Source organism: Drosophila albomicans, chromosome 3, assembly GCF_009650485.2.
Source record: "Drosophila albomicans strain 15112-1751.03 chromosome 3, ASM965048v2, whole genome shotgun sequence".
NCBI lineage: Eukaryota > Metazoa > Arthropoda > Insecta > Diptera > Drosophilidae > Drosophila > Drosophila albomicans.
This window is the reverse complement of record NC_047629.2, coordinates 55,177,336-55,202,020: the sequence shown is the minus strand read 5'-3', so window position 1 is coordinate 55,202,020 and position 24,685 is coordinate 55,177,336. Positions and strand designations below refer to the sequence as shown.

The 24,685-nt window shown below is 40.8% G+C and overlaps 1 protein-coding gene across 9 annotated transcripts in view; it reads right to left on the bottom strand.

Moving 5' to 3' along the window:
• LOC117572093 (cell adhesion molecule Dscam2) overlaps positions 1-20,520 on the bottom strand; it is a 42,890-nt gene extending 22,370 nt beyond the window's left edge. For 8 of the 9 annotated variants that reach the window (XM_034254691.2, XM_034254695.2, XM_034254693.2 and 5 more), the window contains exons 1-7: positions 20,129-20,520; positions 13,206-13,342; positions 12,895-13,016; positions 12,755-12,813; positions 8,466-8,542; positions 7,981-8,170; positions 4,200-4,365 (exon numbers count right to left, since the gene is read on the bottom strand). In XM_034254691.2, coding sequence (XP_034110582.1) covers positions 4,200-4,365; positions 7,981-8,170; positions 8,466-8,542; positions 12,755-12,813; positions 12,895-13,016; positions 13,206-13,342; positions 20,129-20,180 — 803 coding nt within the window. In that variant the 5' untranslated portion in view covers positions 20,181-20,520. Of the gene's footprint in view, positions 1-4,199; positions 4,366-7,980; positions 8,171-8,465; positions 8,543-12,754; positions 12,814-12,894; positions 13,017-13,205; positions 13,343-20,128 lie in introns of those variants that run through there. The other variant, XM_052005900.1, reaches the window with a different exon arrangement.
• Positions 20,521-24,685: the final 4,165 nt, after the last annotated feature.

Sequence of the window (24,685 nt, the reverse complement as noted above, 5' to 3'; positions counted from 1 at the left end):
CATCACGATCGTCCTTCAAATGTCCGATGGAAGAGTGATTTGGTGACAATTGTATATTGCCAGTATGCCAAAGAAAAACATGCGAAAATGCGTTTAATTGGGAGAACCATCGGGACTCCGTCATTGGACCCGCAAGATATTCAGGTCCTGCAAGGATATTCGTCTTTTGAGTGCACAATCGGTTTTCTTCCAAAAGGATAATACTTGTGCCAAAGCACATCACGATCGTGTCCGACAGTGGATTCTTGGAATTTTTGGTCATTTTTCTATACTTGACCCTTTGAAGAATTTCAGGTGAATTTTATTGCCATATCCTGAAACTCCTTGAGTGTCAACCGATAGAACTAGTTATCCTGATAACAATAAGGTAAGTCCTGACAGGATCTTAAGTGTTTTCACCGAGATACGGCAAAAATAAACAAAACATTTTTGAATTAAAACGGATTTGTTTTTGTCGGTTATTTTCAAAATTCAAATTTAAAATTGGCGCCTAGCAAAAAAATAAATTTTTTGTAGCATACTTTGAGGGTGTACGAGGGGCTCTTTTTCAAAGACAAGCTATATCTCGGCCATATTCTGCCACATTTTCAAAGGACTTGTATTGCAAGGATCGCAAGGACCAACTCTATCGATTGGCATCAAAAAAAATTGTGGTTATCTAGGGATCCAACACTTGTAATTTTTCAGTCCGAGTGCCAAAGAAAACATGCGAAAATCGTAAAGCGCAGGATAACTGGAGAACCACAAGGACGATTACAATGTCCTTTGGCATGATGGTAGATCTTATCGAAGGACTCCGTTTGACATTGGACCCGCAAGGATCGATCAGGATATGACTGAGATATACGAAATTTTCTGTATACAAAAAGATCGTTTTATCTCAGGTCCTGTAAGGATATTCGTCCTTTTGAGTGCACCAATCGGTTTTTCTTCCAAAGGATAATACTTGTGCCAAAGGATATCACGATCGTCCTTCAAATGTCGGAGATACAGTGGATTCTTGGAATTTTTGGTCATTTTTCTATACTTGACCCTTTAAAGAATTTCAGTTGAGTTAGTTATCCTGATAACAATAAGGTAAGTCCTGGCAGGTTCCTGAGTGTTTTCACCGAAATATGGCAAAAAAAAAAATTTTTCTTGAATTATAATGGATATGTTTTTTGTCGGTTATTTTCAAAATAAAATTTTTAATTGGCGCCTCACAAAAAAAAACCTTTTTTTTGGCATACTTTGAGGGTGCACGAGGAAGTTGTTTTTCGAAAACAAGCTATATATCGGTCATATCCTGCGCAAGTAGACACATGGACACATGTTCGAATATCTTCAAGTGATTCATCTGCAGACTTCTCAGTTTTTTGGCGCTCGTGGTGGCAAGCACATTATCAATTATAATTATCAAAAGATGCGCATTGAAAATATCTATCTAATTTGAAATTTGCAATTGTAATTACTTCAGTTGCTATTGTTTTTGTACAACACTTTCTGCTGTCTTGTACATTATTCATATTCATATTAAATATATTTCAAGCATGCGCAGATTAAACAATAAATACTATAACTTAATTTAGTTTGCAAACATTTATGAGTAATCATAGCTAAGACCTAGATTAATGCAAATATGAAACCACAACTTTAAGCTTTGTTGTCTTTGATGTCTTAAGTCATCAATTATGTGCGAGTTTCTTAGTTGTTTTTAACATTTAAGCTAGCTTTCGATTCTACTTATGCGATACATTGTTTATTTCCATTTCGATAATTTTCCAACTGTCCAACTAAATTACTTGCATAAAGGAAATTGGCAATCATCTTTTTATAATTTTCGCATATAGTATACGCACACATACATATGTATATATTTTTTTTAATATTAATTGGGAAAATCAACAGAGCTACGAATTTTCCAAGCGCGTGCCATAATCTGTTTGATGTCTGCTTGCAGGTGCCTCCCTATGAGCGCCCACTTCGCCTCCCCTGTCAAGCCTTTCCGACTCATTTTGGCCACCCACCTGACATTGCTGCCACGAAGCAATGCATATTCTGTTGCATTTTTAATCAAGTTATTGATTTTAATTTGGCTTTAATTGCACTTGAGTGCGTCTCTCGTCTTGTGACTACAATGGCATGTTGCATGTTGCATGCTGTGTGCTGTAAGCTGCGTGCTGCGTGATACATTCCTCGTACTGTAGCATTTGCAGCGTCTGGCATTTTCTTAATTAAAATCATGGAAAATAATGCGAGCTCGTCAAGGATATGCAGGACACTCAGCCATCTGTTGAAATGTAATCGAAATATGCTCAGGCGATTAATGATGTGGGCGTGGCCGAAGACGTAGCACAATGGAAATGCGCATACAAAAGGAGCAGTTACATTGTCCCCAAAAAGTATGCTACAAAAACTATTTCAAAAATAGGTACTCTCAAATATGGGTAGATAGGTATGTGTGTGTGCATTTCTATGCCGAAACAAGGAGCACGACGAACCGCGACGCCGTCATGCAACATGCCAACTATTTAAACATTTATGAGCAACAACAGCTACGGGACTTCAGGATGCGGACGTTGCTCAAAACAATGCAGCAGAGCACATACATCCTGGGCAGGGAATGTAAAAGATAGAGAGAGAAGGGAAAAGTCGCTGTTGTTGTCGCCTCGCTGGCGCTCGATTGTGTTGGCATCATCTTGGTTCGGCTCGTTGCACAGCGGGTGGCAGCACAGCATAGAACAGCGCATATATCCCCGCATATCCTGGCGCATATTTTTTATGCATGCACCACCAAGGACAGCGGCTACAATGACCCATTACGTTCGTCCGTTGCATCCTTTGGCTCTATAAAAAGCAATGCATGTCTTAGCACATGATGATGAGCCAAGTTGCAACGTGTGGCAAGTGGCAAGTGGCAAGTGTGCTTCGTATTATGTGCTGTGGCCAGTGATTACCTATCTACCTTCTTCCATTCATCGTCATGGACATTCAAAAAGCAATTTGCCATTTTGGGTCATAAACGTTGCACGTTGTACATTTGATTGATTTGCGCTGAGCACAGCACAGAAAGCAGGTTGACTCGAGGGAAATCTTCCTTAGCTGCGTCTAGAGAGAGACTTCTGGAGTGTCCTTGTCAAGGAACAAGATAAATGTCGTCGCTTTCCACGATTGACACATATTAAATGGCAACCACACACTCGCATCACACATTTGACACAGAAATACATTGAAACTTAAGCAAATATCTGAAATATGAAGTCAAAAGACGAAGAGGAAGGACATGACCTGCAGGTACGGAAGGATATTACTAATATTATATACACCTCGAAATGACAAGTTGCAACTTTTCCTTGATCTGGTCAATAAGAAATTGCCTTTCAGCCAAGTTTGGGTTAACTTTTGAGTTGTTTGATGAGTAGCAAAATTATATTTTATATCGTATTGGAGTATATGCTAAAATCTCAATTGAAGTGAATTTGTATTTACTAAATCCTTAATTTCACAAACTGATTGTAGTTTAATTGTATGCCTTCTGAAGTTCTTTTCGTCTGAAAATGTATACTACAGATTTTGTAGAATATTACAATCTTGCTTTCGATGGCATACTAAACAAATACAATTAATATAGCTGAACAACATAGAAAATATCTTAGACATAACGATCCCTCTGTTCATTTGTGCCAAGAAAGTGCCACAAAGTTCGGCATGTTATTTGAGTTGCAAGTAGACAGTAGCTGAAATACTAACGACTGACATATATTAGTAGTTGTTACTATGCATGAGAGAGCCTATCGTTGGCTGTTAAACTATCCATAAGACTGACAGGGTCGACATGGCCACGCAGGACTCGACGCAGCCGGCAGGACAGTTTACCTCGCAATTTTCTCGTTCGCTCACATTCACATTTGACAATTTGCCTGACATTTTTATTTTGTTTGTTTCTGTTTTTCTTTTCTTGTTTTGTTTTTGGCATTTTTCTCATTTTTTCGTTGGCTTTTTAGCGGTGTTTTTTTTTTCTTTTTGTCAAAAGTGCTAAATATTTCACAGTGTCATAAAATGCGCGCGGCAAACTGTGCGCCTACTTCCCTTGTTCCCTTGTTTGCCCAGCAAGTGCTGCGACCTGTGGGCCATTACATACAAAAAACCTGCGGCTGCTGTTGATGATGCTCCTGTTTGTGTTGGGCTGCTGTTGTTGTTGTTGTTAGTGTGCTACTCACCGATATGTTGGTACCGGATGTCCTTGAGCAATGCACGGCAACGTTGTTTGGCCATTAAGGACGACATGCCGCATCGAATGCTTCTCAACGTTAATACGCGGCTGAACCATGCCCTTGGGCTCGGTTACAATAATGCGGCCGGGATACGTTGAAATTTGTATTTCACCTGCGAAAAAAAATAAATGAATAAAAAAAAAAACGAATGAAGGAGATGAGCAAATAGCCGTATAAGAAGAGGCAAAGATAAACATGTGTATGTGTGAGTGTGTGGGGCAACAGCTTCTACAACAATTTACAGCTACAAATATGTGGCATATGAGGAATGTGTGGCAAGTAGTAACTGACAGTTACCAAGACTACAGTATCTCAACGCTATGCGACTTTTTGGTTAGACTTAAGTGCGGGATCCTTTGGCTAAATTTATGGCAAATATATGTAGATGTGTTGTACACACCTATTCGCTTGTGGTATGTGTGCATACATTTGCGTTTTTAATTAATTAAAAGTAAATGAAAGCTATCAAGTTGATTGCATACGCTACTTGCCCCATTCGAGGTCATCACAACAGAGCCCAGCTGATGTTTTCACTAGGCAACGGGTATTTTATTATGCCCTGGGCATTTTAATCTATATAATATGTATATGAGTATGAAATCGAAAGCATCGTCGGGAATTAAAATTTAAAAGTTCGGAATTCTTTTCCGACACAAATTAATTTTTAAATGCCTTTTTATAATTTTTCAACCAAAGACATGTCCTTAACCTTATAATACAATAGCGTCAAAATCTACATCAATGTTATCGTGTTATAGGTTGCAGTGCTTATTTAAATTAATTGCAAGTTCATTTTAATTAAGTTGATATACCTCTTTGAATCATAACTTAATCATAAGACTTTATTTAAACAGTTTCAATGAACTGAAAATGTGATATTTGCTGTTATAAAATGCATAAGCCTTTTTATATTCAGTTAATTATGAAAACAAAGTTGAGACTGAAAATTTACAGTGTATTCATCTTATATTAATGTGCACGCAAAGTCAATTAGTTAGCTTTCTTAATTAATTTTTTTGATTTATACTAAGTATATGTTACGTAAAAGTAAAAGAAAAACCTACTCCTATATACATACATATTTACATAGTATAGTATAGTATATGTGGTAGAAGTATTATATTTTTCTGCTAGCAGTCCAATTTACAGACTGAAATTTAATTAATGGCATACTAAACATCTAGTTTGCAGGACAATCTATTTCGTTTATTAGTGCATTTACTATTCGGTTAATCAGCGTGCATTTATTTTATTTATTATGATTAATATTAGCTCTCGTGTTGTCTGCATGTGTTGTGCGTTTGTGGTTATATATTTGGCTTTAATGGCAACGGCTTTAAATCATGTCGTCGCATTCATTTCTATTATTTCTGTTAACATAACATGACATCTAATCCAGGAGTGTGTTAAGTGGGCCACTCGGCCAACAAAATCTGTTTCAAATGGTCTACGCCCACTGTCGACATCTCTATCTCTGTCTACCTCACGCCAGCGTCCTCCTCTTACTCTTTCTCCACCTCTGCTTCTCGCCCTTTATATTTGTCTGGCGGTACCCTGCTCTAGCAATTTAATTTATAATTTTGCCAGAACATCATCATTATCATCATCATCAGCAGCAGCAGTAGAAGAAGCACTCTTCATCTCTTTCTCTCTATTTGCCATTTTACCGATCTCTCTTCCTCGCATTCTGTGGCTGGAGCCGCCTCTGTCCTTGCCCTAACATTGCTCTATTGTGCATTAGCAGTCGTATTATTGTTAGCCGCCATTGTTGTTCCCGTTATTGTGCAAAATAAATGGATTTTTGGTTTAAATTGTAATTATGCGCTGCCTGCCAGCCAGAGACGTCCCTTGCTTCGCCCCTCTCTCCTGCTCTCTCTCTTTCTCTCTCACACACACTAACAAAATTGTTGCCTACTTTTGTGTGCTGCAGGTAAAGGCATGGCTTAAATTAAGCGTATGTGTCTCTTTCTCTCTATGTGTCTATGTGTTAGTGTAAATGCGGTTATGTGTATCTGTGTGTGCGTGTGTGTGTATCAGTGTGTGTGCGCTTACTAAATGAATTAGTTATTACCAACTCTCTACCTGGCGACCAAAGCAGCTTCATGTTACACTTTTAATGAGTGCACTCTAAGCCATTTTTAATGCTAGTTTGCGTTGCAACTCTGTGTTTGTGTGTTGACCACTTGAATTGGCATTGTTTGGCTAGTTATGTGCGAAAGTGCAGCTGTAATTAATATGGTGGCGGCGCACAGATACTAGTAATAGCCTATTTGGTTTATGCTCTTGCGGCTTTTGGTCAGAATTTGATGGCGCTGCCTTTGACCGGGTCAGAAAGCAATTTGATTAATCAAAATCTATTACAATTTCTAGACCCCTCAAATTGTAAAGCAATTCAATTTAAGTTCGAAGCACAAATGGTATGGAAGCAAATTAAACTTTCAAGAAGCGAATACTGCTCAAAGAGACCAAGAATATGTGTGTGCAAAAGAGCGGGAAAGAAAGAGCGAGAGCGAGAGAGAGAGCAAAAGGGAGAGAAGGAAAGAGATGGGGCTGCATAAAGTTTTATCGTATTGATTGATGATGTGAAATTTGCGCACAAAAGCTAATAGAAATTCAACTTAAGCGCATTTTCACACACAATAAACTTCAAATAAGCAGCACAAAATATCTACAAAAGATCTCACGTATTGACTTGACTTTATCCCCCTCCTCAATGTTTGTATGTATGTATGTGTCCATCTTGTGTGGCAAGCTGGAATTTCATATGGCGCAATGCCCTTTTGCTTTTGCTTTTCCTTTTGGCTTTGGCTTTGGTTTTGCTGCTGCTATTGCCTTTTGCCTTTTGCTCGGCGATTGAATGTCACGCATCATAAATTATGCACAACGCACAACATTGACTTGGGGCAAAAACCTAGCATAAACTACATGATTTTACTTATGACTCTAACAGACAAAACAACAAAAACAACAACAACAAAAACTACAACGTTAAGCATATAATTTGATGTTCATTTGCGTTTGTTGCTGCTTGCAGCCAATTAAACCTGACAAAATCAACTATTATGTTAATATTCCTTGACATTGCCAACAGCAAATTGTGAATAATGGGACCACAAAGAAACAATGGCAGGAAGCTTAAGGATCATAATCATTAATGTTTCAAAATTATAAATTCAATTCATAAAACATAAACAACTTATTGGAATATGATAATAATAATAATTTGCTTAATTTAATGAAAATGTTTATTTCCTAAGGATTCTTTTAAGGAATGGTATAGAAGAATGTATAGCATTTCTGTTCTAAATACTGGCTTAGAGCAATTTAATAAATTAGTAAGACTTTCATTAAATGCCAATGCTTTGACCTTAATCCCCGATTATTTATGCTGAGTTATCAGTTATGCAACAGTTTTGCTGAATGCGCAGAAAATTTAAACAGAAAAGTGGAAAGTTTATAATGAAATTAAACCCTATTTTCCATTCAGTTGTGTTATTAGTGCACTTATAACCCAAGGACAACTTTCACATTGCAATCCCCCGAGCTGTGAATTAATTATTCAACTTAATTATATGCCAACAGTTGCTGCCACAACAGACGCAGCCTCGCTCCATCTCGTAATCAGAAAGAGAGAGAAGGAGAGGTGGTGGGAAGGTGGGTAGGTGGGATGTATGCATTGAGGCATTGCTGACTGGACGATTAAGCTGAAAATGTGATTATCACGTACCTGTCAGTCTATTTACAGTGCGGCATGTGTAGCTTTTGTACGCATCATTGGGCCCCGCATTATTTATGTACAATTCGCCATTCGATAGGACCGTGTACTTGCCGCCGATGTCCGTGTTTGGATACAGATGCATGCCAGTGTCCTGCACCCAGGCGGTGACCATTACAAATTCCGACATGTAGCTCGGCACCTGCCAATCGACAGAGACAGATATAGATATAGAGTGAGAGCGAGAGCGAGAGCAACCAAGATAAGCAAATTTGATCAGCATTTTGCTGGCAGCAACAGCAAGAGTAACAGCAACGTCAGCAGTCGAGTTGAGTTCAAATTGAATTTAAGTTTTAAGTGAATTTTGTGGCAAGTGCAAGTGCAAGTCTATGTCCATGTGGATCAGCAGCCCATTGCCTTTTTGGCTTTCGCTTTCTCTCGTTGCCTTAAGGCGGGATTCCTTTTTGAGGGGAGAAGGTTCTAAGCTGTAAGCTTACCTGACATTTCAGCACCGCCGTGTTGCCGGTCATCACGTATTCGTCGTGCACCTGCACCGTGTACTTTTGGTTGACAACTGAAATGAATGTTTATGCAAATTTGTAATATACATTGCGCATACGCAGCGTGCACAGCACACAGCTGTCAGAACAATAACAACATCAAGAGACGAAATCATAAACAAATAACAAAGTTCAAGGCCATAAAAGTGTGGCAAAAAATTATACTGGCTTGTGTTTGTGTTTTTATTAGCCTCCCAAACATGAGGAAGACCTTTTTGTTTAATTTTTACTTTTAACTGAGTTTTTATTGCGCAAGATAATCATAAAAAAGGCTTAAAACCCTTTTTGACCTACCCTAAAGCCGTGCCCTCTAGCCTGACAGCCAAAATATGTTGCACATTAAACAGGCCGACACCGACGCCATTCATTTTCTCCTACCCGTCGCTTGTTCCCTATTTCCCTTGTCAAGCGTTGCCCACACAAAACATGTCCGGCAAATTGTGACACTTAACAAAAGTGTGACCGTTTGTCAGCCAGACGACAGCAGCGCCGATGTCGACGTCGACGTAGACGTAGACGCTAACGACAACGACAAACCCGTTAAAAATTGAATGTGGCAATTTGAGTTAGAGATTTTTTATTCCCGTGTCAACTCAGCACCGAGCACAAAATTAAGAAAGACAAGGATTATAAAACAGAAAACCATCTCTTTGCACAGTGGTAAGCAAGGAAAATGTTAATATAAAATGAAATACTTATTGAGAACTTATAATAGTCTGTTTTCAAATTCTTTATTCTTCAACTCATATTCATATTTGAAAGTTTATTTTAATTTAAACATAAGCTCGGGCCTAAATAATTTCATTAGCTACCAATAATTACTATTTTAATATTATGTATTAAATATTGAACAATACAATTTTATTTTAGTTTTTAAATTTTTTGGAATAGTTTCTGATTTTATTGACACTGTGCAACTTAGTTAAAGCTCTCCACCAGTTCAAACAACCCTCAACTTGATTCCTTTTTTGCCGGTCCATGTCTCGTTTCTCTTTCTCCTTCTCTTTCAACTCTTCTCTTTCTACTCCTGGTTGCTGTACCGTTGGCATTTGTAAATTAATTAAGATGGACAAAGGCAATTTTCCACACGCGTCACTTGAAAAGTGTTTGGGAAATACGTTTTGCTTTTCCTGTGCTATTCGCTGAGTTAATCTTCTTATGCAAAGAGTTACCATTGCCATATCAAGCTATATACTATATAGTACTGTACTTTTTGAATGCGGCTCACGAATCGGGTTTGAATTTGGCAGAAACTTTAATATGCCAAAATTGGATAAAGTTTAATTTGAAAAGTTGTTGTTATTGTTTGGGGGGCTTATTTTATTTTCATCTTTTGCTGAAATACAGAGCAACAATAACAAATGAAAAACTGAAAAACTTTGTGACAACATTTTATTATAATTCCTCTGGTCGAGTGGCGGGTGGAAAATGGGAAATAGGATGCGGGAAGTGGCGAAAGCGGAAGGCGGGAAGCGGCTGCTGTTTTCAGTTGAGTTTAGTGCAATTTTGTTTTTGTATCTTCATTATTTGTATTTGCTGCCAGGACATAGCATCAACTCCAACTCCAACTCCTACTCCCTTCTATTTTGGTGCATAGTTTTGTAAAAATGTTCTTCTTTTTTTCAGCACTTTCATGTTGCATTCAGAGAGAGAGATGGAATGGGGAGGCGAGTGGCAGTCAACATCGTGTTGTATAGAAGAACAGGACAGGACAGTGCAGGACAGGACCAGGACAGCTGCCCAGGAAAGTAAGTATGAAAGCTAAGTTTATAGTCGACTCACAAAGTAACTGAGCTGTTAGCGAGAGGGAAGCGAAGGGAAGGAAAGCGAAGCGGATTGGATTTTATGCGGAAATTCATTTCCGTTTTGTTGAGAATGGCTCGAGTATGTGTGCGTGTGTGTGTTTGTGTTGTGGCAAACTTTTTGTTGCACAAATTTATGTTTATGATGTGCGCCGGCGGAAAGATGCTTTTGGTTGCAGCAGTCTTTGCCTGATTTCCAGTTATTGTGCCACAGAGCTGCAGAGAGACTATTAAATTATGACTAAAGCAGCGTGCATTGCAATTTGCATACCAGAAGGGAGACTGGGAAAAATGGAGAGACGAAAGAGGGGTTACAGCACAACTGACAATGTGCACCCAACTAATTATGAACAAATTACACAGGTTTCATACACAATGCCGACGATGAGAACGACGACAGCGGCAGGTGAAGCCAGCACAAACTTTGTGGCTCAATCAAAAAGTTTTGCCAAAGACTGCTCTGGATTGTATAGTATGCTACAACAGTTCTGCACTTGTGCGATGGTATGTGTGTGTGGGTGTGTGTTGCATAAGTCACAACTTTGTGGCAACATCATTCATCAGCCTTGGCCTGTGGCCTGTGGCCTCTGACAAGAGCAAAAGCAAAAGCAAAAGACTCTTTACTCTTCATTCTTCTGCTGTTCTCGCTGTTGCTGTCTCCCATCTGTGCAAATTTGTCAAGAGTTTTTGCCACTACTTTTTGCTAATTACCGCGCACTTAGCCCACCCAAGACAGGCCAAGTCAAGTGGAGTACTATACTCTTCGCATCCTGAGAAACTAAGCGATGGCAATTAAATAACGCAACTGCTAAGTCAAGCAAGTCGCCAAGGCGCCATATCCTACATCCAAAGTCAACTATACACATTAGCTGAGAAATTATCGTAGTGGGGAGGGGCGATGAGAGGACCAGGCACAATTCCCTTGGCAACTTTTGCAAATTAGGCAAAACGTTTTGCGCCAAATCTACGCGCTGTCAAATTGTTCAAGCGTAAAGCGAGCAGAGAAGAAAAGAGTACAAAAAAAAAAACGAAAAACAAACAGAGGAAAACAAACAGAGACCGCAAATAGAATAAGCCAGCGACATGGACAAATACTCGTACGTATACGTAACGTTGAGATAAGCTGCTGAGAAATGACCGCTAGACGTTAAAACTTTGCATGTAACCGAGCTATATATCTATGTGTGGGTGTACTACGTTTGTGTTTGTCTTATCATCTTTGCGGTAGCGACTATTCTGTTTGTTTTTGCTTTCAACTGATTCATTCTGTTCCTTGTTAATTAAACGCACGCAGCTAACGCAAAAGTCAAGCGGTCGCTTTCTTGTCTGACCCCTTCCTATGCTTGTACATTTCTTTGTCTATGACCAGAACATTCATATGTATTTTTATGGCCAGCGCTAATTGTTGTTTTTCGTTAAAGAGATTTACGTTAAGGGCTGCTCAATGAGCCGCAAAATCTATGCGACATGCGATGCCAATCAAAGTGATTGGATCCGAGCAGCACTTTGCCTTGACTCGACTTCGCTCATTGGACTGTCCAAAGCCTGTTCATTAATGCACTTTAATAAAGTTCTTGCCTTCCCTTCGTCACGGCCTAGCTCGAGGGCCTAATGAATTCGAAACTTTGCCTCGTTGAAACTGGCCAAAAAACAAGGCAAAGTGGAAGTTTCACTGTGCTCGCAAAGTACGTTAGTTGCTAAAGTTACCAGCTGAAAAGTCGATGAGAATTTTAAGCAATTTCTGAGCAGCAGCTGAAATACTTGTGCTACATTTTCAGCTGTAATAAACATTTTATATCAACAGAAATTCATTTTACTCTTTTTTGGAAATTGCAAATTGGCGTTGAAGTTGTGTGGGACTTTAAGCCGAGATAAATCACTTTTCAAATATTATATTATATTATTTTTACTTTTGCATGTAAACTTCAGCATTGTTGCTGTTAAGGATGCAAACAACAAGGACGGAAAGGCAAAAAACTAAAATTGGTTACAGCAATAAATAAATATTTTAATGTTCAAGAGCAAAACAAATTAACATGAATTTAAATAAATTGTATATAGCTGCGAAGCACTCAATCGAATAGCCATTAGACTCGACTGCAAGGTTAGGGCAACTAGGCGAAAGTCAGAGTCAATTCTCGCGCTTGGGCGCCAAATTAGAGCCGATTTTTTGGTGGAGCCGTTCTCGGTCGTCGCCGCCAACAACATTTGGCAGTAGTAATTAAAACTTGCGTTGCCTGCTTTTAGGCGCTGCTCCAAAAACTTTCCAATTAAGCCAAAGTTTTCAGAGGGGAGTTCTTGCCATAGCCTTAGTCGCAGTCGCAGTCGCAGTCGCAGCTGGTTAGACTACGAGTTAGCGCAAATCAACTTTGCATGCGACTATAAAATTGTTGTAAATTAATTAAAAATTTGTGATAGACTTACCGCCGCGGACATGAACCTCCCGACTGAGCACAGTGCCCACCATGTTGCGCAGCTTGCATCTGACCCGAAAAAAAAACAAAAACAAAAAGGGAGAGAATGAAAATTTAAGCAGATATTAAGTATACGTAATGCGCACTCACCTGTAGACGGTGGCATGCACCTCGTGGCGATACTTCTCGGCAGTAAAGGGATAAAACATCATGCTGCCGTTTGACAGCTGAAACACCATATCCTGCTGTGGCGGTATTGGCGTCCACTCCACCTACAAACCGAACAAAGAGTATTAGTTACTCTCTCTCTCTCTCTCTCTGTCTCTTTATTTTTTTTTTTGTGGGGCCAGTCAATTAACTTGGAAATGAGTGCGGACAGCGGCAGCATGCATAATTAAACAGCGCAAAACGAGCGAAGCGAACAAAAGTAAAGCGATGCCACGGGCCACGCCCATATTTACCTCGGGCGGTGGGCTGCCATGACCAGAGCATTCTATGAGTCCGCCCGAATTGTTGGAAAACTCGACGCGATGCGGCGGCTCGTGTAGGAATATCGGTCCCTGCAGATCCAAACCATTAACTATATAGCTGGTCTCAGCTGCAAAGGAAAGAGTATAAGAATGAGAAATTGTAAGAGATGGAAAGAGAGAGAGAAAGTGTGTTGAGTGTAGAGAAAGAGAGAGCGAGAGCGAGTTAGAGGTGGTGCATGTTATTTGGATTTTAATTGAGCAGCTGAGTTCGAGGAAATCCTTCGGCCATCACGCCGTTTTACACGAGCGGCCAAACGTAATTTCAATTTCTGTTCAGCCACAAAAAAGCGAACAACTTTCGTGCAGCAGCTCCCTCAATCCGCTCCTCATTCGCCCCTTCATCAATCTCAAAATTAAGTGGCAGCAACGTGAATGTTCTTGCTCCTCTTGTTGTTGTCGCTGCTTGCCAGCGGCTTGGCCTAAATTTTAATGAGCATTGTGGACCACAACAAAGGCACGCACAAAGCGAAAAGACAATTGCTTTTTACCTGTGGCCATCGTTGTGGCTTTTCTCCCTCCCACACATCCTTCTGCCACTTTCTCGATGTGGCCTAATTGCTGTGACGGAGCCGTCGAGCAAGTATTGCATAATTTTTGGAATGTTTTAAAGCGCTTTTGATGCGGCTTTTACGCCTTATATATTATTCACTCGGTAGTCAAGGTAGCCAATAGACAGGGACCACATACACATTCCTGTAGGTGTGACTTTCTTACGTGTGTATATGTGTGTGTGTGTGTGTGAGTGTTTGTCAAGTAATATTTGCATTGCGGTTGCATGACAACTTAAGCAACTTGCCAGTGACAGTGCAGTGACCTGTTTTTGTGCCACAAAAATTCTTGTTGCAGGCACGTCCAAAACACTGATGCACTTTTGGCCCCAGCGAACATGAATAACTAAATAAATTGCACGGAAAGCAAGCGAGGAATACATTTTCGCCAGCAATACAGCAATGTGCACCTTCTCCAAGATGTGCTCACTTAATTTTGACTTGCCGAATTTATGGCGAATTGGTAAGTGAGGAGAGAACGCGTCCCTTGTCGAGCCATTTTGCCAACTGCCGCAAAGTATGCAGCACTAAATTTGTAAGCAATTTTCAGGCCGCAGCAATAAAATGAGAAATTGTTTTGTCCAAAAGGCATTGGCCAGAAGATAACTTTAGCATGATGTCCTCCCCCAGATCTCATGCCGTAAAGTGTTGCAAACTTTGTGTGCCACTTTCGTTGCGGTTCTCTTTGGACTTGTGACTGTGTATGTGTGTGCGTGTGCGTGATTATGTGAGTAAGAGTTTGTAATTGTGTGTCGGGCAAACATGCTGTCAACTGCATGCCCAAAGGAAATGCGCCGAAAAGGGAAAAATGTTTTTGGCTCTGCCAAAAAGTAAGCAGTAAAAACTGAATGTTCGTGTGTGTCTGTGTCTGTGTGTGAGTGTTTCCACAAGTTGATGCCACATCGGGGCAGCACATTAAATTTGCAGTTTTTAGTTTTAAGTCACTTAAGATAAAGTTTTCCCTTTTCACCCCCTTTCAACAAAACGCTGCAACCAGAGATTTGCGAGACGACGCAGTCTAATGAAAATTAAATTTGCCAAAGTTTGAAGCGAGCAAAGAGATAAAGGATATGATGGGATTGCTGTAACCACCTGGGCGATGGCCGTGCAAACAACGAGCTTAGGCTCAAAAGCTGTGAGCTAATTGCAGACGCAGACGCAGAGCAGAGGTAAAAGCAAGCACTAAGCGCCAATCTGGTAAAATGCGCCAGCCGAGTCGAGTCAGACATTTATCAGGGCAAACAAAGGCGCGACTGCTGAACAATAGCGAAGCCAACGCCGTCTCTATCGCCATTGCCGACAACTCAGAAGCTATCAAAATATGCCATGACAACGTGCTCCATATTTGTAAGGCAACCAGAGGATGAGGGCGGGGTGGGGGGAGATGGGAACACTCTATATGGATGATGATGAAGGTAATATACAAGGTGGCAGTTAGGAGACAGCAGCAGCTGTGTGGCGTATGCCACTGACAATGTCATGTCTAAACGAAACACAATGACCGCCTGATAAACTCGATAAGGTTGCCGCTTCCCTTCGCGTCTGTCTCCACCACCATCTGCCTGACCTTTGTTGCTGCCACTTCTCACATAATTGAATACACGCCGCTCCATTTGTCAGCGTTGTCAATCAAAATGGCAGGCAGCAGCAGCAGCAGCAGCCACTGAAGAACACCAATAGCAACGTCTGCCACGCCCACATTCGCTGCCCAAAATCAATTACGCCCACTGAAGCAGGCAAAGAGAAAAATGAAAAGAAGAAGAAAAAGAAAAGGAGAGAGTTTGAGCGAGGAGAACCAGAGCAGCGAGCTTTTAAGCAAAGCCAACGGCAGTTTGCATCATTATCACGGATCATTAAAATTGCGCTGGCCGGAAATGAGTGGCAAGAAGAAGAACAGCAGCGGTAGAAGAAGAACAAGTTAGAGCAGTAAGGAAGCAGTTAGCGAGGCAACGACAACCATCAATCGCCTCGTAGACAAAATGCAAATGAGCAATTCCTATTTCCATTCCTAGTCTCATTCATTCGTTCGCAGAGTCCTGTTTTCAACAATGCATCTGTTTTAAATAGCAGGCGGGACTGCAAAAGCAAAATCGTCACGTAATTAACGCGCAAAATCTATGAAAGAAACGCACCCAACTACCAAGCAGACAAAATGTCCTTAATTTCCCGACTCATTCATTACATAAGCATTATGCAGAATTATACTACAAATTATTCGCAAGAAGAGCCAGAAGTTATCACAATTTTAATCACAGCTAAGTCCCATTGGATGTCAGTTCTAGCTCTTGGTTTAGATCTATGTATGTAAGATGTATTTCTCAAGTGCCAGATATAAGATATTTAAGAAATGTTTTCAAATGAAGTTTAATTCACCCCAGCTGTCGATGCTTACACACCTCAGCCCTTATATCAAGCTATACAGGGTATCTGGCAAAACAAAACATAAAGAATGCTGTAAATAATGGCGGAGAGTCAACTTCAAAGCGTGCACTAAATCAAAAACGCTTAAGAGCCAACCTTATGGGGGCTATAAAAAGCAGCAGCTAGCAAGTTTGCCAAAAGCTGACAAAGTTTTCGGTGCGGCATTTAAATGAAAACGCAATTTCCTCAAAAAAAGACAAAAAACAAAAACCAAAACGAAGCGAAGTGAAAAGAAACAACAAGTTGAACTAAGTAGAAGAGCGCAAGGAACACGTTAAAGCTCATTTGCATACGGAACGTGAGTGAAAGATGTTCAGAGGCTCAAAGCTTTCGCCTGTCATCAGACGGGGCTAGAAGACGGAGATGGAGTGGGAAGAAGGGAAAAGGGACTGGCAGATTGACAACATATAAACAGCAGAGGCCAAGGGACATGAGATGAGATGCGTTGCGTTGCGATGAAAAGCGTCGCAATTCGATGGAAGCAATGAAAGTGCCCCAAAAAGTAGGCAATGCTTTGGCAGTTAAAGCGATACGACGTCGAAACTTGGGCTGCCTCTTGACTCCCGCCCCGCTTCGCCCCTGTGCCGCTCTAATCGCCATTCCTCCTCGGTCGGTTCAAGTGCACCCATTTTTCTGCTTAAAAGCCTCGACTAATGCGAGGCGTCTGCTCCCAAGCCAAAGCCTGCCACCTGACTGTTGTGTCCCTCTTTCTCCTCTCCTTCTCTTTCCCGCACTCTATATCGTAGCATCTGTTTGTGCGCAACAAAGCATAACGGTATTTCTCCATCTGTGTGTGAGCATGTGTGCGCACATGTGTTGGCATGGGCAAAGTGTATTTGCTTGGGTTATATCACGCTCCACGTTGCTTGGCCCCGTTGACTTCATTCGGCTGTTGCCGCTTCGACAAGCAAAAATACTAAACGACTGGAAATTGTTGTCCAACTGCTCGGCTTGCAGATATCCTAGATGGTTCGCAACTAAATACATTTAAGTCTCTCTTTCAGACAATTATACTTGCAATTTATATAAGTGGAAGACTACATCTTAAATAATAAATGGTTAGTAGATGTTTAGCACTCTCTCATCAAGTTCTGCCTTTCCGTTTTTCAGTTCAATTCCCTACAATTCCCAACGAAGACTTCTCTTATAACTCGAATATTGTTTATTGATCTTAGATCAAGAAAATTATGTTTTTGGCTATACTTCAATTGCACTAACACATTTTAGTTATGCATTAAAAATTTTGCATCGACTTCTGAAAGGTGTTCCGATTATAATTGCTGTTGCTGCTCTTGTTTATTTGTGGTTCTATTTGCCTTGCACAAAAAAAATGTGCAAATAAATTGCAACTTCGAAAGAGAAGGAAGCAAGCAAGGTAGAAAAAGAGAGAGAAGGCAAAAAGTGAAAAGCATTTCAATTAATGTTGCAGACGTTGTTGCAATTGCAGTTGCTGTTGCCGTAGCTCTTGCTGTTGCTGTTGCAGCTGCTGTTGTTGCTTCGTTAATGAGCGACAACTTTAAAAGTCACAAATGGGAAGGCAACTGAGAAGACAAAGGAGCTGCGTCACGTTGAGTTTGTGTCGAGTTGCGTTTGCTTTTTGTGTGCCATAAAACTGAATTATTGAAAAGCACACGTTTCACTTTTGTTTGTGTTTGTGTTGTTGCTGCACGGTGCACGGTGCACGATGCACGATGCACGTTGTTTCAACTCAAAGAAACGAAGTCAACAGCAGCAGCAACAACTGCATCAACAAGGACAATGGCTAAAGCCTGCTTGCTACGCCAAGGGAAAGCAGCCCCAATCCCGATGCTCGTAGCGACGGCGTCACTTACAAGGTAACTCATAAAACTTTCTGCCGCTGGCGAGCACCAACACTTCAGGGCAACACCAAAGCAGCAGCATCAACTGCAGTAGGCAGCAATTGGTAGCCACGGCAACAGACGGCAACAGACGGCAACAGGAACAGCAACTGCATTCAGGATCAAATGTTAATTGCTGTTTTTGAGCAGACGCAAGACATAATTAGAGATCCTCATTGTCTAATGCATCATGGCATTTAGCAACCGAATATGCCCAGAGCAACAGCAGCAACTGTGCAACACCAGCGCAACAGCTGCACTAACTGTGCAGCAATGTGGCAACATCGCATCAAGTTCAACAACACGCCCTCGAAATGTGAATGACCTCGAATGTCACGTTGCACAGGGCGTTGAGGCGTTGCGGGTGGGCGGGTCGCTTTGGATCGAGAGGGTGTGGCAATTCGTCACAGCAGGCTAGCCAAGATTATGCAAACGACTGACGAAAGGATAGAACAAGCGGACAGACGACGCAGAGACGGCCAGGCGGACTCTGACTATGACTGTGACTGTAAAACAAAAAGTAGCAGCAAGTAAACAAGCAGTTGCAGCTACAAGTAAGCAGAAAGCAGAAAGCAGCAAGCACCAAGAAGCGCTGCTGCCTTTTGTATGCTGTCCAAGGCACCGGCAGCATGCGGCGCATAATCAGCCTCATCATCAACAGCAACAGCAACAGAAAAAGCAGCAGCAACAGCAGCAGCAAAAAGCAGCTAGCAACAAACAGCCAAATGAAAGGCCTTCACTGTCACAGTCAGCCAACAGCTGCAAGCCCGTAGCCTTTGGCTTTGGTTTTGCCAATATGAAAGAAACAAAGCGCCACACAAGGAGGCAAGCAGGCAGTTGTCGACTTCGTTGTCGTTTGCTACTTTCTGTCGTTGATCTTTTGCTGATAAGTTTGGCTTTTTGAGTTGCGCACACAACCCAAATAAGAAAGCAACAGTCCCATTTTGACTTAATAATTCCTTCAGCATTATTGAACATTTAAACAGATTGGTTTGTTTGCATTTGTGAGTGTTATTAACAAAACTAAAATCAGACAACCTACACGAACATAAGCAAAAACTTGAATTCTTGAATATTTTATGGAGCAGGAGATGTTCTTAGTACCGCCCACATTCGACAAATTGAATAGACTCTTTTTTATTTCTTTCAAAAGCAAAGGGTCTCAAAAGCAACACAGGCGGCGTCGATGCCATGACCCGTTCCGCTTTCTCAATCCGACTCGGCTTGTTGGCTGCAGAGTGGACAAAAGTGCTCATATCCAATATTGCAACAAGGAAGTGCCACTGTGTGTATGTTTGTGTCAGGCGACAGCGCACAAAAGACACGTCAAAAGGAAACGACCACATCGTTTTGATTTTACAATACTTAAACATTGACAAGGAATCGATAGTGTGTAATGCAAGTCTGACAATTATGTTGAATATTTTAATGTCAGATTTAATGAATTTTTAAAAACAGCAAATAAAACAAAATCAAGTATAAAGAGCGAAGTTGTTGACACTAATATTCTATAACAATATTCTATAACATTTTCCCTAATACTACTATTTTATATTGATCATCACATCAAGTATTCGCCATGTTCGACAATGACTTATTGCAATTTTCGCTCAAGCGTTGGAAGTGAGTTTTCAAATATAGTCCCAGATGGATCGAATTTAAATGTGTGGTCGATAATGAAATCAAAAACCCAGCGCACTTTTTAGGGCAGCAACTTTACGCCACGTTAGTCACGTTTGCTTGTGCTACAAATTTGTTTATGAACTTTGTAAAAGCAAATCATTGCACGAAATTAATTTAATAAAGTTGTCGGAACAGCTTTCGATGGCTTATGAATAAAATAAAACATTGCATTAAAATGCTTACTCATATTTAAAAAATAATAAATAGATTATAAAGAAACGAGATTGTTGTTATTTAATAAGTAGATAAAATATTGATGGTTTTTTAACATAAAATGTTTCATATTTGATTGTCATGGCTGAAATAGGAAAAGAGACAGTGATAAGGGTAGAGAGAGACTCACCTCGTATGATGTACAGGATCAAGGCAACCTTAAAAAGGCTGTGTAAATCCATTTTTTATGAGTACTAATGCTTTCCATTACATTTTTTATGTACGTATTTTAAACGCCGAATTTCGCCGAGTTTTTTTTTTTTTTTTTTTTGTGGTTCTCTGGTGTCTGGTGTTGTTTCAGTTGTTTGTTGTTGCTATTGTTGTCGTTGAATTTGTTTATTTATTTGTTTGTTTTGTGCGTTGTTGCGACTCGCTCTTCTTTTTTGGCACTCAAACACACACAAGCACACAAACACAGATTGCGCGGCTATGATTGTAACTGTTAATGGTATCGCTGTTGTTGTTGTAGTTGTTGTTGTAATTGCTGCTTATTTGTTGTTTTGTTTTCATTTTATCATTTTGGGTATTCATAAATGCAGTTCTTGCCCAATAATAAATGCGTCGATTTGAAGTTTGACCCCAAGCTGCAAATGCAAAAATATTTCACATTTTTAATGTTTTAAATGTTTTAAAGCCGAGTTAAGGTCTGTGGCAACGCTTTTGATTTCACTTGACGACAGTCAGTCAACTGCGATTCTCATGTCAGCGGGGATATTAATCATGTCAAGCCAACGCCACACACACACACACACGCACAATCACACACATACGCACACACACACAGTCAGTTATATAGTCGCTGAGTTGAAGGGAAGATAAACGAGGCAAAAGCAAAGGCAAAGTCCCCTACAGCGTCGCATGCAATATACTCGCATGTTCATCTATGAGTGTGTGTGTATTTTCCATTTTCCTTTTTCCTTTTCCTGGTTGGCTTTTGCGCCCCTTTGAGCGTATTTTTATGCGCGCCGGCAAAAATTATGCATCAGCGCGAAATTGGAGCGCCATAAGTTGAGCTCAAGTGAAGTGATATCAGGCTCAGCTCCCACCTTGTCCCTCCTCCGCCCGTCTTCGTCTTCGGCAGCAGCCTAAGCAGATCTGAATATGATGAAAATATTACGAAACACGTGAGGCTGCCAAGCTCTACTCTATCTCGCTCTCTTTCGGGGCCTGAAAATCGCTTGACATGACATTAACTTGCCCTGTGACCAAGCCCAGGGCAAAGATTGTGATGGAGGGATGGAGGAAGCAATGGGGCAGGAGTAACGTCCCCAAGGTAACGTCTTGCATGCTGTAAAAACTAAAGCAAAAATGCGACACGAAACTATGCAAAAGGGACAGTCGCTTGATAAGAAGCAACAGCCAAAAAAAGGAAACCAAAACAGCAAAGAAAAAGAAGAGAGCGAGGGTTTGAGAATAAAAAATAAAGAGAGCTGCAGTAAAACTGTCAATAACGATAAAGTGAAGTCAGTGAGTGGAAATCGAGGGAGGAAGAGAAGGAGCAGGAGAAAGAAAAGGACACCAGAGGAGTGGTGAGGGGCAGGGCAGTCAGTGCGGGAAACTGTTAACTGACAATGCAGAGCCCAAAAAACCGTTACGAAAAACAACAAAAGCAACAACAAATTGCCGTTTAAGCAACATGAAAATTATGCCCACTGCGAATATCAGCAACAAACTGCTGTATGTGTATGTATGTGTGTGTGTGTGTGTGGAAATCTTGATGCTTTTCTTTTTTCTTTTGCCTTTTTTATTCTACTTTGGTATGTAAAAAATCATGACTTGGCAATTATGCGGCAAATGTGCGCACTGGGTACGACAGCGAACAAAAATCAACCCAGAGAGTGCGAGACAGAGAGAGAGAGCATAAATATAACGCATACGCCGCATTGCACTGCCAACGTTAGCTAAATTGCTGGCAATTAGTTTAAAGTGCGACAACAACAACAACAGCAAATGAGCAGCAAAAGCAAAAGCAAAAGCGAAACGTAAAACCTCAGTTATAGGATAGAAAATTGCATGCCTAAGCAGCTTTGCCAATGCAATTTAAGCCAAGCAAGACGTAAAATTTATGAAAAACTGCCAACAAATAACTGCCAACGGGGGCGTTCCCAGATGCGCAAAAAACCAAAGCGCCAACTGCAACTCGAATCCAAAATTTGCATATGAATAGCCTGAAATTTTGCAGAAGTGCATGAATATGAATTGAGCAGTATTCCCGGCAATTTCAATTTCGACTACCAACCGAAAGAACTTTTCCCAAAAAAAAACAACTCTTAATAAAATTATATCATAGTGGATTATTTGCCTATGAATAGAGTGAGAATTATAGCACGCATTATGTGAATTACATAAGTCGAAGCAATGAATACTTAATTTGAATCACTAATCGTTCGCAAAGTGTCGAATGTAATATACGTACATATGTATCTTTGAAATCATTTTTAGTGCTTCGCCAACTCAAATTGAGTATACGACAGAATACAAAACCGACAGCGACTCCATTTCGCCATCATATCGCCAATTTGTTAGCAAAGCAAATGCCTGAAACGTGAATACCAACTCTGCATAAGTAACTTGAGAATAGGCTGTCTAGTGTAGGCTGAGAAGTGTGGCGATTGATTTGAAGAAGAAGTTCTTTGACAGCGCACTAGCCTGTAAAGTGGTTAGTTCTTTGGCTTACACATCCACTTGCACTTATGCTGCTCATTCAGCTCGTATTTCGCCTTTGTAAGCGGCGTTTCTTGTGCCGATTTCACTTAGTTCTTTTGCTCGCTGCTCGCTGCTCGCTGCTCGTTTGTCAAGGCCTTTAGAAACGGCTTAAACACTTGAAGTCGGGTTCAATATATTTATATTACACTTTGCGTTGTCTCCGCCGAGAGACTGAAATGACAAACAGGGCGTGCGGAAAAGGCGTGGCCTGTCAGCGTCAATTTGTGCCCAATGCCAAAAAGAGAATTTCCAATAGCAAAGGCAGCTTGCTGCTTACACTTGACTAGACACACACACACACACAGAAGAAAAGGCAGAGGAAGATTGCAATTTATAGACTTCAACACTCGCTGAGAAGTGCTCAAGAAGACTTGGTCTTAGTGCTACTGCCAAATACGTGATTTATTTTAATAGATAATCATTACGCCATCGATTTGGCTCATGTCTGTGGAAGTGAAATTCCATTTGAGCTGTAGCTTCCGAAACGGTTTCAGCTTGTTGCATGCGGCATGCGGCATGTGGCATGTGGCAGCGTGTGCTGCGCGTACGTGCGTCAATAAATCAAAAGCAAATGGTTTTTAGTTTATTGTTTTTGCGTGGGTAAATAGAGAAAAGTGGCCAGCGGCACATTGCGCATACGCTGCGTACAACGCCTGCACCTCACAAAAATAAAGTCGGGCAGACAGGCAGGCAGCCACACGCTACATGCCGCATGCCGATGCACAAGGCATGCTGTATGCTGCACGGTTCATTCACATGGCAACCGTTGCGCGTACTCGTATTTAAATTGTGCCATTATGCACTCCAGGCCTGCCACCACATTGGACCGTGGACTACGACGAGAACGGGAACGAGAACGAGGGGGAATCCTCTCACACTAATGACTTTTTATGGCATCTCTGGGCGGCTGCTGTGAAAGGGTTGCCCGCAAAAAATCAATACAATACCTACATGGCCACTGAGCCTGCATAGCCTGTGAAACCGGGCTAAAACAAAGGCCACAGCGGGCGAATAGCAGAGCGCAGAGAGCAATATGCGGACAATAGCAGGAGGGGGTTGACAACAAGAGGGACGCTGTCTCTTGCATTGTAACACTGGCCGACCGAGACCGGCTGGTCGAATGGCCGGTTGGCAGGTTGGCTGGCTGGATGGTTGGCTGGACTGCCGACCGGCTGACTGGCTGGCCACAAACAAATGCAGCGACGAGACAAAACACTAAAAGAGAAAATCAATAGACCAAAACAAAAACAACAGCAATAGCAACAAATGAGTGCAAAAGCGAGAAATGTACTGAAACTGTGAACTGAGAGCTAAAAAGAGTCAAAACAAATACAACATCAACAACAATACTAATGGAATTATATGCATAACAAATATGCAAAAGAAGAAAAAGAAAGCATACCCTGTAATCAGGTGCAATAGAGGCCCCAAAAAGGATTCTTTTAGAATATGCTGTGTAGTTGCCGACAACATACTTTAAAATAAAATAATAATAAAAATAGCTGAGAATGTATATCAAAATAAGTGCCACAACGTACTTAAATTTAATATTACACCAATCCAACTTATCTTTTACTTAGTCTAAAATCACCGAATATTGTATTTAATTAAATGCGAAATTTAAGATGTGTACAGAAAAAGCTAAGGACTAGCTATAAGACGATAGTAGCCAACGAGAACTACGAAAGAAAATCAAAATGCAAAATGAAAGTATAAGATTCTCTGGCGACTATTTCAGTTAGCAGATAGTTAAACTCTAGAGCAGCCAACTGCATTCTGCTAATCTTGATAAACTTAATGTTACCCCTTAGTGGAATTTTAATGCTTACAGGGTATAAAAATATGCACAAACAAGCAAGAGACGAGACTCACGGCTCTTGTTGCCGTTGTTGCTGTTTTTGCTGTTGCTGCTTGAAGTGCACATAAAAATCATTTAAAAACAGCAGCGACGCAGGCGCCGCAGTCAGATAGCAACAACAGC